The sequence below is a fragment of the Anomaloglossus baeobatrachus genome, chromosome 1, assembly GCF_048569485.1.
Source record: "Anomaloglossus baeobatrachus isolate aAnoBae1 chromosome 1, aAnoBae1.hap1, whole genome shotgun sequence".
Lineage (NCBI taxonomy): Eukaryota > Metazoa > Chordata > Amphibia > Anura > Aromobatidae > Anomaloglossus > Anomaloglossus baeobatrachus.
The window spans coordinates 74081321-74096363 of record NC_134353.1 but is presented as its reverse complement, the minus strand read 5'-3'; the positions used below and the strand labels follow the sequence as shown (position 1 = coordinate 74096363).

Here is a 15043-nt window from a genome sequence, read left to right as displayed (position 1 = left end):
CTACGAGTGCAGGTTTTCCTAAATCACCCCAGCTATATAATTATCAAGTTTCCGCTTGAAGATTTGCATCAATGGAGAACGCACTACCTCCCTTGGTAGCCTGTTCCACTCTCTTACTGCCCTCACTACCTCCCGTGGTAACCTGTTCCACTATCTTACTGCCCTCACTACCTCCCGTGGTCGCCTGTTCCACTCTCTGACTGCCCTCACTGCTTCCCGTAGTAGCCTGTTCATCTCTGACTGCCCTCACTACCTCCCGTAGTAGCCTGTTCATCTCTGACTGCCCTCACTACCTCCCGTGGTAGCCTGTTAATCTCTGACTGCCCTCACTACCTCCCGTGGTAGCCTGTTCATCTCTGACTGCCCTCACTTCCTCCTGTGGTAACCTGTTCCACTCCCTGACTGCCCTCACTTCCTCCCGTGGTCGCCTGTCCCACTCCCTGACTGCCCTCACTTCATCCCGTGGTCGCCTGTCCCACTCTCTGACTGCCCACACTTCGTCCCGTGGTCGCCTGTCCCACTCTCTGACTCTCCTCACTGTCAGAAGGTTTTTCCTAATGTCTAATCTGAATCTCCTTCCTTTATGTTTCATCCCGTTGCTTCTTGTACTTCCTTGAGCTAAGGAGAATAGGGTGGTTCCCTCTGTACTGTGACCTCTCAGATATTTATAGACCGCTATTAAGTCTTCTCTCAGCTTCCTCATATGCAAACTAAACATCCCTAGTTTTTTTTAGCCATTCTTCATATGACATGGTTTGCAGACCTTCTACCATCTTGGTTGCTCTTCTCTGGACTTGCTCCAATATATCGATGTCTTTCTTGAATTGGGGCACCAATAACTGTACACAGTATTCCAGGAGGGTCTGACCAGGGCAGAGTATAGGGGAATAATTACCTCTTTTGATCTAGATTCAGTGCTTGTCTTGATACATCCCATAATTGTGTTGGCCTTTTTAGCTGCAGCACCACACTGTTGGCTCTTGTTGAATCTGGGATCTACTATTATGCCCAAGTCCTTTACCCCTATCTATCCTCCTATACTATATATCGGATCTGTTGCATCAGTTATTCAGACAGGAGCAGGGGGATCTTCATTGATTATTATTATTATTATTATTATTATTATTATTATTATTATTATTATTATGGCATCTGTTTGGTGTCTTTTTTTTTTTTTTAAACAACGGAAAAAAAATTGCATACGAATCTACCGTATATCTTCTAGTCTAGGAAATGAAACCCATCCGAACCTCAATATAATAAACCTTGGCTCCTCTGTGTCTATTTTCATAACTGATTAAACGGGTTATTTATTCTGTTTGGAAATTCGTTCCATTTTTGGAACAAACAAGAAAAAGAACAGAGCCTGAGCTCACAGAGGATTGCCCAGAACTTGCATGAGTCTCACAGAATAAGGCCGGAGTCACACTTGCGAGTGCCTCGCATGTAACTTGCGCGAGTTTCTTATTGAATCACCCGGCACGGCTGCACACTCTTCGGACAGGAGTGTCTCAGCTGCTTAGAGATACATGCAGCCGACTCGCTCCTGCAGCAGAGTGTGCAGCCGTGCCGGGTGATTCAATAAGAAACTCGTGCGAGTTACATGCGAGGCACTCACAAGTGTGACTCTGGCCTAAGGAGACACCTCTCAAACTCTTGGAAGAGACAACATATCTCGGTGCCCTGCCAAACCTGCAAAGAAAAAGGATGAAACCAGCTATTCTGAGAGGTTCCTTTATGCAGGGATGAGGGTAAATTGGGAATGGATGAGGGGAATGAGTGTGAAGGTGTTGGAGATGGGCAGGTGGAACTGGGTGACGTGGAGAGGAGAGTGTGGCTTCAGAAGGGGTGTACTTATTGCCAAAATGGATTCTCCTCCCAGATGTGAATATTAAATAGTTAGCATGTATGTCCAGACAAGATGCAACTGCAAAAACACTCAGTATTAGATTGGTGCCGTTTTCCAGCCCCAGGATATAAACATGTCTATATACCTGTTAAGTTGAAAAAACTGAGTTTTCAGCTGTTAAAGGGAACCAACTGCCAGAATTTACCATATAAAGTGCAGGCAGTGCCATACTGGTGCTAGCATGGCGATTAAAATCATATCTTCACTTTTCAGATTGTATCTTTGATTGCAGAAAAAAAACCTTCATAAAGGTCAAGAAATTGGTGCATTCCTTGACTGAAAGGTGCAGCGGGGCGGGCCCTTGTGGGTCGGATCCTCTGAGTACATTTCTCCTCCGACATCCTTCTGGCTTTTCCCTTTTCTTTATTCAAGTTTCGCCATTGTTGGCGGCACGTGCGCATTCCTAGAGTAATGATGTCTTCATTAAAATGGCCGGAGTCAACATATGTGTGTACCATGATCTCCTACACCATTTTATTGAAGACACTGTGGAGAAGGCTATCAGTGGCATTGGCGCATGCGCAGATATATTTATTTTTTTTTCATCTGTGCATGCTCCGATGCCACTCATAGTCTTCTCAATAATGTGTTGAATAATATGGCGCCGGAGATCGCTGTAGGCATATACGCTGACTCCAGCGCCATTGTAATGAAGTCGTCATTACACTAGCAATGTGCACGCGCTGCCAACAGCAGCAATGGCGGCGCAACGCAAAATGTGAATAAATAAAAGGGGCAAGCCAGGAGAACACCGGAGGAGGAATTCACACAGAGGACCCGACCCACAAAGCCACACCACGCTGTACATATCAATTGCAGAATGCACCAATTTCTGGATCTTTTGCATGATTTTTTTCTGAAATCAAAGATCTAATCTGAAATGTGAAGGTATGATTTCAATCACCATGCTAGCGCCGATATGGCAATGTCTTTACTTTATATGGAAAAATCCTGCTGGTTGGTTCCCTTTAACACTCTTCACTATTTAGGTGCAAAATACTTAAAAGCAAATTAAAAATGTGACAATATTGGTGGGGATCTCAGATTTCAGGCCACACTAATCATAATGCTATCATATATCCTATTACTTTCTTAGATAGGAATACCCCTTTAAGACTCATATTACAGATCTATGGGAGCCTTGTGGGCTCCGGTACAGAGTTTGCCGATTGCATGAAGACTAATTGTAAATTTCAAAATAATCAAGTTTCATTACAGGACGGAGCAATATTCCTCCTAAACCCTAATATCACATATTTCCGGCTGTGTGCATGTACGCCAGGCTTCATTTTCATCCCGGGAGCCGGAGTCCATATTGACAGATGATGAGGAAGTTTCATTACTGGAGACTTTATTATTTGGATTTGTGCCCCTGCAAAAAAAACGAAAAAAAAAAAACAAGGACATGATTGATATGCAGATTATGTAGCATTGGCAGAGCTGCACCTCTACACTGTCTGGACTAATGTTTGTCTGGAAATTAGATTAAAAATGTGCGATTCTCGGCTCCAAAATGTGATTTTCAGGTCGAGGTTTATTATTGTCAGAAGATCTGCGCTGCGTGACTCGGGCTCCGGGCGCAGGAGGAATCCTGGAAACTCAACTTGGCATTACTGAGAGTTTCGGGTTTGCTTATGCAGATGTTTAATAAAAGTCCATTTCTGGTCCTTTTACACCTAGAAAGTATTTTTATTGCTGTCAATGTCATTTTAAGTTTTTGTCTATATAAGGCCCCTAACCACAGAAATAGAAGCTTTTTCCATTATATTAAATGATTACTTAAGAAGTATTTCCAATTTACCCCCATGCACACGCACCTACACAGAGACGTACACATACAGGAATACATATACATTAGATACTTATTTGAAGACAAATTCACACACATAAATAAACACTGTATATACCGTACACACAGTCATATACACTGACATACATAGATACACATCAAACATGCACACACATACACAGAGAGATTTTTAAAATGGGGAAGCCGCCGGCAGCTGCCTCACTCACCTCCACACTTTTCTCCATCCAGCTCCTCCGGGGCATGGGCATGGGCAGGGCATGCTGCATGATGGATGTCACTTTAACAGACATGGCCATGTACAGTGAGACTGGTGTATACATCACAGGAGGGGCTGGGGTCTACAGTATATACATAACAAAAGAGACTGGAGGCTACAGTATATACATCACAGAATGGGCTGAGGGTTACAGTATCTACATCAGAGGAGGGGCTGGGGGCTACAGTATATACATCACAGTGGAGGCTGGGGTCTATAGTATATACATCATAGGGAAGGCTGGGGCTACAGTATATACATCACAGGAGGGGCTGAGGGCTACAGTATATACATCACAGAAGGGGCTGGGGCATAAACCTTACTGGGGGGTATACACATTACTAGGGGGCATACACATTACTGGGGCATACACATTACTGAGGTTCACATACACATTACTGGGAGGCATACACGTTACTGGGATACATACATATTGCTGGGGTTGGGGCCCATACAGCTTTAGGGGCCCATACAGCTCTGTGGGACACCTACATCTCTGGGGAGCCCATACTGCTCTGGGGTAGCCATGCAGCTCTGGGGGGTTGCCCATACAGCTCTGAGGGGGCATACTGCTCTGGGGGACCTATACTGCTCTGCGGGTGGCTCATATAGTTCTGGGGGGCCTATACTGGTCTTTGGGGTGGTGGATCAATCAGCTTGGGGGGTGGGGGCCACATACACCTCTGAGAGGGGCACATATGTCGCGGGCGGGGAGGAGGGTGTCAGCACTGCGCTCATCCCTCTGCTCGGGTCCGGCTGCTGCTGCTCAGTGGTGGCTCGAGCGGTGGGCCGGATCCCGGGGGTCTCGAGCGGCGCTCCTCGCCCGTGAGTGAAAGGGGATTGAGTTTTGGGATATAGTCTATTGTCCGTGACGCCACCCACGGTTGTGGTGATTTGTTGACACCACCGCTGCTCTGTATGGGGATCCCGGGAGTGATGGTGTGAAGCAGCAAGTTGTTGTGTTGCCCCTCCGTGGGTAGGGGTTGGTGATCCCGGGGCCCAGTGATGAGGTGGGAGATGCAGGGTATGGTGGGCGCAGGGACGCAGGGGCAGCGCTGTGCCTTGCGGCACTGTGGTACTCACTCAGCCTGAGATGGTGACACAGTTCTCGGTAAACCACACGGCTGGAAAGACGGTTCCCACGGACGGCTGCACTTGCTTTCCCCAGAAGGTGACGGTGACGGTCCCTCTGTCCTGCACCTATGTTGATGATGGTTGCGATGGGTTCCCACCGGTAACCCGCTCCCCGGCTTGGATATGGGCCGGAGGAGCCCTACTTTGCCCGCAGGCGCTGGCCCTGAGAAACTGGTGCCCTGGCGGTGGCGGTGTCTCTCTACCACGGTTGGACTGTTGCCTTCAATCGGGACTTGGTTGTTTGGAGACAGACGTCTCCTTCACTGACAGATTTGGCAAATTATGGCGACTCCTAGCCTTGCCGGGGTCCGAGAGGCCCCTGCCCTGGTGCTGACTGTTCTTCGTATACTGCTCCAGACCGCCGGGTCACCACCCGTCCGCGGTCCTTCCAGCAACCTCCGAGCAATCACCCGTCCAGACAGTCACCGCCGTCTGCTGACCTTGCTATCACGGTCCGGGCACACAGCCGGACCAACTTCAGGCTTTCCAAACTGTCACTGCTCTTACTTTCCTCCTTTACCACTTCACTGTTTACTCAAGCTCTCCCTGAGCTAAACTGCCTGGTTCTTCCCGCCTCCAGAGCTGTGAACTCCTCGGTGGGCGGAGCCAACCGCCTGGCCCACCCCCTGGTGTGAACACCAGCTCCTGGAGGAAGGCAACAAGGATTTTTGGGTTAGCTGTGTGTGCCTAACTGGGGTGTAGGGTGTGGTGGTGTGATGACCTGTGACCCCTGGCTTGCCCAGGGCGTCACATTCCCCCTTAGCAAAATGCAGACCGTCCGCGGGCTGCCCGTCCAACACCAGTTTTATTTTCTGAAAAATATATAACAGTGTAAAACAGTAACATATTTACATTTATTACATCTTCCCATAACGGGAGGCACTTTTCTTAAACATTGCAAAACGGTTTACGGTTACGGTTTCCGCTCTCTCCCACCCAAGCAACCTGGCCCTGATGCTGCCCCTAAAGCCCAGCCAGCACCCCTTGACCCAAGTCCAGCACACGTTACCCGAGCGGGATCTGTCCTTCCCCTCCAGAGGGTAGCCACCGGTTCCTGTGGTGGCTGGGCCCCAGCCGGCTCTACTGCGGGCCCTCCCTCCAACCTGCCTCTCCGGAGGTGGCAATGCGGAAAACGGTAACGGTAAACAACTATTTACATGCCACTTAACGTTTGTGTTTGCCCTGCAAGTTCACGGGCTTGTCCATGAGCAGTTCCTCATGCAAACTTTTTAAACGGTCCCCACGGGGACAACGGTGCCGGCAACGGCCGGTTTTCTCAATCACGGTTTAGACAATCAGGTGACTCCATCAGTTGATCACTTATCATTTTGCAAACTTTCAAGACAAAACTCAGTGGTGGTCCCAACGGGGACTGCGCAGCGGCACTCCGCTGCCTTTTGCGGCTCAACAGTCCATTCCCACTCGTGGGGCTCTAGTGCCACCTTCACATGGTGCACCGCTCTGGACCCCAATGGTAGCTCGCTGCAGGCGATCTTCTTCCATATACATGCGGGCATGCACATCGGCTCTACACCCCTCTCGGGCATCGATCTCCCTGCGCAGCTGCTGTTGCCGCCGCTCCCAGTCTGGAGCACTTTCTGCTTGCTCCTGTTCAGCGTGTGCGGGGGACGGACCCAGCCAGAGTCCCTCCATGTCGGCTACGACCGGCACCTTCAGTAATGAGGGACCCCGCTGTGACATGGCCTGCTCTGCCGCTTGGCAGCTACATCCCCCCCGTGCCTCAGTTGAGGCCCGGTGCCTGGGAGCAGTCAACGTGACTTGCGGTGTTGGCGTTTGATCGAGGATCGCCTCCGCTGCGGCCGGGCGGACTGCCGGGGCCATCATCATCTCCGTCGCGGCTGGGATGGAAGCCGGGACGGGTGCCAGGGCGATGGTAAAGGTAAGGCCCGGGGGCCGTAGGTCTGGGCCCTCTCCCACAGATGCTGCGGGCTCCGCTACCAGTGGCAGGGGTAACGGGTCGGTCGGGGCGTTGGCCGCATGCATGGGCAGTGAGGGAGGTAGCGTGGTGGACGGCAGCAGGCCGGGCCCCTCAGTCGTATCGACCGATCCCTCGGGGACATAGGGGCGTGGGTCGCTTACCCGCTCCTCTGAGACCACCTCCACTTCGGATGCCCAAACGGTTGCGGCCGGGCCCTTCATCTCCGACGTCCACTTCGCCAGCATGAAGTGGACTTGGGCCTGGAGCTTCTGGCACATCTTGCTTCTGGATCCAGGAACGTGTTTCAGCAGAGTCCTGGCGTCCCTGCACGCTACAGCGCTAGTTACATGCGGCTGCGACCACCGCTCCTCCAGCGGCTCCGTCGGGCGCAGACATCTTGTTTCCGTCCCCCTTAGCTTCTCTTCAGCCACTCCTCTATCGGGGCGGGGTTTTGGCCTTCGCGCCTCTGCTACTCGAGAAGACGCTCGAGCGGGGACTTTTCGCGCCGAAGATGGCGGCTTCTGAAATTTTTCAGCCGGATACCTCCGGCGGTCACAAGGCGCACCTCTACCCAACGGCAGAGCGGTAAGATCCTGTTCGTGACGCCAAGTTGTCGCGGGCGGGGAGGAGGGTGTCAGCACTGCGCTCACCCCTCTGCTCGGGTCCGGCTGCTGCTGCTCAGTGGTGGCTCGAGCGGTGGGCCGGATCCCGGGGGTCTCGAGCGGCGCTCCTCGCCCGTGAGTGAAAGGGGATTGAGTTTTGGGATATAGTCTATTGTCCGTGACGCCACCCACGGTTGTGCTGATTTGTTGACACTACTGCTGATCTGCATGGGGATCCCGGGAGTGATGGTGTGAAGCAGCAAGTTGTTGTGTTGCCCCTCCGTGAGTAGGGGTTGGTGATCCCGGGGCCCAGTGATGAGGTGGGAGATGCAGGGCCTGGTGGGCGCAGGGACGCGGGGGCAGCGCTGTGCCTTGCGGCACTGTGGTACTCACTCAGCCTGAGACGGTGACACAATTCTCGGTAAACCACACGGCTGGAAAGACGGTTCCCACGGACGGCTGCACTTGCTTTCCCCAGAAGGTGACGGTGACGGTCCCTCTGTCCTGCACCTATGTTGATGATGGTTGCGATGGGTTCCCACCGGTAACCCGCTCCCCGGCTTGGATATGGGCCGGAGGAGCCCTACTTTGCCCGTAGGCGCTGGCCCTGAGAAACTGGTGCCCTGGCGGTGGCGGTGTCTCTCTACCACAGTTGGACTGTTGCCTTCAATCGGGACTTGGTTGTTTGGAGACAGACGTCCCCTTCATTGACAGATTTGGCAAATTATGGCGACTCCTAGCCTTGCCAGGGTCCGAGAGGCCCCTGCCCTGGTGCTGACTGTTCTTCGTATACTGCTCCAGACCGCCAGGTCACCACCCGTCCGCGGTCCTTCCAGCAACCTCCGAGCAATCACCCGTCCAGACAGTCACCGCCGTCTGCTGACCTTGCTGTCACGGTCCGGGCACACAGCCGGACCAGCTTCAGGCTTTCCAAACTGTCACTGCTCTTACTTTCCTCCTTTACCACTTCACTGTTTACTCAAGCTCTCCCTGAGCTAAACTGCCTGGTTCTTCCCGCCTCCAGAGCTGTGAACTCCTCGGTGGGCGGAGCCAACCGCCTGGCCCACCCCCTGGTGTGAACACCAGCTCCTGGAGGAAGGCAACAAGGATTTTTGGGTTAGCTGTGTGTGCCTAACTGGGGTGTAGGGTGTGGTGGTGTGATGACCTGTGACCCCTGGCTTGCCCAGGGCGTCACACATACAGCTAGGGAGGGAAGCAGGGGTGCACATACAGCTCTGAGCTACACTGTGGCTCCTCTCTGTCTTCGTCTGTGGGACAAAAGTGCACGGCGCGCTAGCTTTGCCCACAGATGAACTTCCATACATTTGTTCCCAGCATTCTAGCACTGAACACTAGGAACAAGTGCAGGACCGGTGCCAGGCAGCCAGGAAAGTACAGTCTGAGAACTGCGGTCCCTGGAACTTGGCCCGGGGACCGCAGAACTGATTACCGCCACTAATACCAGTGAGTGGGCCCACCCGGAGGTCCAGGGCCCGGGTGCACTGGGTGCTGACGCCAGCCCTGTCTGCAATCATTATAGTTACATCCCTAATGTGAGTCTACAAACTACCAAAATATCCTTCATTGGGCCTAAACTATGAAACAGTTATAGGCCCCAAAGATCCATCAGACGAAAACCCCATTTAAGGTGAACTTGGAGCCCCTCGGTTCTATTTTCTTATAGGATGATTCACAAATAACCTATTAGACCTTCTTGATGATACTATACATCCTGTGTGTGCAATGGTGATAATGTAACTATTAGTGGATTTTCACATGTGTAGGTGGACAGTGGTCCTCTAGAAACATTTTCCTTGGTGGGACTAACAGGAATATCTCACCAATTTTTTGCTATGTAATCTGGGAATTTAGGGGCAGAGACTCTTCTTATCGTGATGAGTCACTTAGGGGTACTTCACACACAGCGAGATCGTTACTGAGATCGCTGCTGAGTCACGGTTTTTGTGACCTCATTAGCGATCTCGCTGTGTGTGACACTGAGCAGCGATCTGGCCCCTGCTGTGAGATCGCTGCTCGTTACACACAGGTTCGTTTTTTTATTGTTGCTCTCCCGCTGATAAGCACACATCGCTGTGTGTGACAGCGAGAGAGCAACAATCCTGAATGTGCAGGGAGCAGGAGCCGGCATCTGACAGCCTGCGGTAAGCTGTAACCAAGGTAAACATCGGGTAACCAAGGTGGTTACCCGATATTTACCTTCGTTACAAGCCTCCGCAGCTCTCAGGCTGCCAGTTCCGGCTCCTGCTCCCTGCACACGCTAAGCTAAGCGGTGTGAGCTGGTAACTAAGGTAAACATCAGGTAACCATACCCGATGTTTACCTTAGTTACCAGTGTCCGCAGCTTCCAGACGCCGGCTCCGTGCAAGCGCAGCGTCGCTTGCACGTCGCTGCTGGCTGGGGGCTGGTCACTGGTCGCTGGTAAGATCTGCCTGTTTGACAGCTCACCAGCGACCATGTAGCAATGCAGCAGCGATCCTGACCAGGTCAGATCGCTGGTTGGATCGCTGCTGCGTCGCTAAAGTGTGATGGTACCCTTACTGTGTTTTGCTCTTTGAATACAATCAGTGTTTTATCAGCAGAAGATTACCACTACAGGACTAGGTATCTCATGCCTCCTGGTCTAACCACATGCCCACCACTGATTATTAGATCTGTGTCACTATACAATATACACAGAAAGCTGTGATGTGGGTGGGACATACACAGCTCAACAGCTGAGCTCTGCTAGATCTACAGCAAACTGTGACTATCTCTACTGCTGCACCCAGTTAGCTAAGTGACACATTGCTGAAGTCAGGGTCTCAGCCCTAGCATTATGCTGCTGTCAGATTACATAGCAATAACCTGCTGACAATTTCCATTAAGGAACAGTAAATGCTTCATTCATTGTACAGCTGATTTGTTTGATACTCTTGTTCTTTTCTGCACCAATCTCTTGAAAATTTGTGAAAGTTAAAGGGAATCTGTCACCAGGTTTTTGCTACTTCATCTGAGAGCAGCATAATGTAGGTAAAGAGTTTCTGAAACAAACCATGTTTGTGGTAGATCACTGTGTGCAGCCGTTCTGACTTTATCTTAGAATGGAGTGTAGTATAGTTGGAAGCTGTCCCCGCCCTCCACAGGCTCTCTATAGAGATTGTGCATTGACTGTGAGGTGTCGATCACAGCTGGGGATGTAGCATACTGGTGTGCACCTGAGTCATACAATATTAATCACAGAGCAATAAACCGTTTGGTATAAATAACCCATAGCTCCACCCACAGAAAAGAGAAACACAGATGTCTTTAAATTTTTAACCCTCGCAGCATGCTGTCCTCGGTTTACATTGCAAAATCTCGGGGAGCTATTCCTTTTAAAGGGGTTGTCTGTGGATAAAAATCTGAAAATGCATTAAACTGTTACATTGTCCTGGGAAAAGCACAAATGTCTTGACATTTATTTTCATTGTGCAAATAAAAGCCCCGGACTGCCCATCATTGTGCTTTATGGACAATGGATGCTGCCATCTTTGCATTTACATGATGAAGATGGCCCCGGGTATGTGATCATACTATGTTACAAACTACAGCTGTCCCCCTTCCAGACAGGTGCTGATAGTCTCAGATGCATGTAGGCAGCAGCACCAATCTGCCACTGAGCAATCATAGAAAGCGTTCAACGCCTGCTCAGGATGAGGGCAGACAATAGTCTTCCTGACAAAGTCATTCCTGGTGAAATGCGCGTCGAGGTTGCCATGCCCTTGTTATCCGACTTTGCCTGACTCTTTCCTGCTGTGCAAACATGTCTCAAGTTGTTGTCTTCTTTATCTAGGGTATGGCTGTCTATGTGGGAAGCACTTCGAGGTGGTTTAAATGATTGTTTGTGTGATTAAGGCTAGGTTCACATTTCCATTGTTTTGCATCAGTCACATGCGTTGCTTGACGCTTGTGACTGATGCATTGTACAACGGATGACAAGAATTGGAATTCATTGTCATGATAAAGTGGATTCCGTTGTAAAACGAGAGAGAGAGAACGATCAGCTGATCGTTCACAATAGACAGCCGCCGGCTTGCTTTTGAGAGCGATCAGCTGATCGCCCAGCGGCCGGCTATTGTGAACGATCAGCTGATCGCTCTTAAAAGCCGGCAGCCGGGAGATCAGCTGATCGCTCACAGAAGTCGGCGGCCGGGAGATCAGCTGATCGCTCTCAAAAGCCGGCGGCCGTAAGATCAGCTGATCTCTCACAGAAGCCGTCCTCCAGGTGATCAGCTAATCGTTCGGCTGCCGAGAGAGAGAGACATTCATTTGAATGGTTAAACACAAGATTTACGCATGCGCAGTGAAAACAAGGATTCTGCTGCTCAAAAAACGCTACATGGTGCGTTCCTGCCGCCCGACGGTTAATCGTTCCACGACTGATCAGTCGGGCGGAGGATGCAACGCAAGGGCATCAGTTGCAATCAGCCGCTCATACAAGTCTATGGGAACAATGGAATCCGCTAAACGGATTGCGTTGTTTATCAGAGCGGCGGATTATGACTGATCATAAATAACGGTAATGTGAACCTAGCCTTACACATCACCCTCTCTCCTTCAGCCCATATTATACTGAGAACATTAAACCTATACAGCAGGCTGTACTGCCATCTTTAGGCATGCCTTGGTACTGGTTTTATTTCTGGGCAAAGTTTTTTCCATTCTATTTTGCCATCACTGTGCACTTTGTTCACTTTTTTTGATCAATAAATATATTTGTGTATTTGACTATTTTATCTCTTTGGTCCTTTTCTTTTTTGTCCTTTGCACTGGTCTTGATTTATTTATAATAGGGAGTCACAATTGATTGGTTTTATGCTTAGTCTTTGGACTGTTCCTTTTAGTAAATTTTGTAGGTTTACATTTCATCACTACATCTATTCTTTACACATCACAAAGATCGTCAGTGGAGCTGCAGTGCAGGTTGTAGGTATTAATGCATTTCCCAGTACTTTTTTATGCTTTTCCTGATTTTAGTCCATAACGTGGACAACCCCTTAAAATTACATCATCCTGGTCTAAAGGCGGCGTTACACACTACGATTTATCTGACGATATGTCGTCGGGGGTCACATCGTTAGCGACATCGTTGCGTGTGACACCTACGTGCGACTCCGAACGATCGCAAATAGGTTGAAAATCGTTGATCGTTGACACGTCGTTCACTTTCAAAATATTGTTCATCGTTTGGAACGCAGCAGACATATTGCTACGTTTGACACCCTGCCAACGACGAACAACATCCACACGGCCGCCTTGGGCAAACAATATATCTCTGAACGATTTTGCGTCGCTTGTGAGATCGTTACTTGTGACCGCTAATAAACGACCTATGTGCGATCTCGGCAAATCGTACCTACATCCTGGGGGTGTCACATCGCTACTGAGATCGTCAGATAAATCGTAGCGTGTAACGGGGCCTTAAGGCTAAGAACGCACTTTGCGTTCTCCTACTTGCAGTTCTAAATGCACGTTTTGGGCTTAATTGATTTGACCAAAGTTGCATTTTACAGAACTTTAGCGCTGAAAACGCATGCGTATTTACCGCGTTTTACATGCGTTTTCAGCGCTTTTTACATGCTTTTTCACCTGCGTTTTGACAGATGCGTTTTGAACATCAAGACACTGCTAAATAAAGATTAAACAGTCAAATACAATGAAAAAAGAGAAAAAAAGGAACACAGAATTTTAGAGATAATTTAGATGTGCAATACAGGGTAATATTGTGGTACCGTGTTAGCCAGAAAAATCAATTGAAATACTATGTCCCAAGAATGACAAAAGTATTTTAGGAGTGATACCTTTATAGGCTAACCAGAAAAATCATATTAGCAAGCTTAGCCTATAAAGGTATCACTCCTAAAATACTTTTGTCATTCTTGGGACATAGTATTTCAAGAAATAATTTAGAAAATAGAAATAATGATTAAAATTATAGCAGAAATATACTATTTTTTGGAAAAATAGCAATAATTTATTATTTTTCTTTAATTTAATTGTCGGACTGTGTGTGTGTGTAAAGGGAAATATGCAATCATTATTTTAATGTCCAAACAGCATGCGTTTTGTTAGTCGAAAACGCATGTTTTCTGCACAAAAAAAGCAGGTAAAACGCAGGAATTTGTAGGAATCTTGATTTTTGCCATTTCTCATTGACTTTAATGTTAGCAAAACGCACCCAAAATGGCAAAAACAATTGACATGCTGCTTCTTTGAACGCATGTTTTTTGCCACAAAATATGCAAATTAAGCGCAGCATTTAGAAACGCAAAGTGCGGTCTGAAAATCACCGATTTCCATTGACTTTGCTGTAAAATCAAAACGCATGCCTTTTGGCATGAAAAAGGTGCTTCTCAAAACGGACCTAAAAAGCACCAAAAACGCAGGTGGAAACGCAAAGTGCGGTCTTAGCCTAAGAGTTCCAGTTACTGCCATGGAAAGTATACATTTTTTGCTCTTGCCTTCACTTTTTTTTTTTTTAGCTAAATGATGGAAAAGTAACCCGCTTGCTTCATACATTTGCAGGAAACTAACATTCCTGAGCAAACGCTTGTGACAGTGGTAAAACCAGGCTTACCGACCACGGCTGACTTATACCTTCTACCGCCTACAAATCAGCCGAAGAGGAAGAGGAGCGTGCCCACCGACAAGGTACAGTGTAGACGCGCATGCTGTAAATCTGTCCACTATCCTGGGAAGCCTCCACTCATCAGTGAGCGGGAGAGCGACAGAACTCGGGAGATATCATACTTTGTTATATATTCGCTTTTACAACATGAATATTTCTTGGCCAAATGCATTAAAATTGCCGGCGAGTGGATATAAATTGCTGTTTGTAATACATCATGAGGCCAATGGAGAGGAGGAAAGCAATCTATGATCTGAGAATGGGATTGTCCTCAATAACGGCAGCAGGAGACATAACTCAGAAATGTCATGCTAGGTTAGTAATACAACATCCTGCCCCTGACGGATATATGTCTAACATTGAATAAGCAATTTAAAGCCTATCTCGAATAGAATCTCTTATACCCCCAACCCCCCATACCTAGGAAAAACCAGTAGAATGATTTTTTTATATCTGATTCTTCAGCACCGTATCAGTATTATATTATCATTTCTTTAAGTATCTTCTTGTGCTTCCTGTATTCTGAGTGGGAGGGACCTGCGACAAGTCTGTGCAGTATGTAGAGGCATTCTGTGGTATTGCAGAAACAATGTCTAATGACTACAGGGGAGAAACATGGGGGAATGAACTCTATTATTACCCAAAAAAATGAGCCCTAGCATGATTTTACTGGATTTTTGGAGTATGTTTGAAATATAAGCCCCACTCCAAAATAAGCCCTAGTTA

General features: G+C 48.6%; 1 protein-coding gene across 2 annotated transcripts in view; it reads left to right on the top strand.

The window, feature by feature from the left end:
- SORCS2 (sortilin related VPS10 domain containing receptor 2) overlaps nt 1–15043 on the top strand; it is a 1328268-nt gene that overhangs the window by 1288180 nt on the left and 25045 nt on the right. For both annotated transcript variants that reach the window (XM_075346856.1, XM_075346855.1), the window contains exon 23: nt 14215–14340. In XM_075346856.1, coding sequence (XP_075202971.1) covers nt 14215–14340 — 126 coding nt within the window. The remainder of the gene's footprint in view (nt 1–14214; nt 14341–15043) is intronic.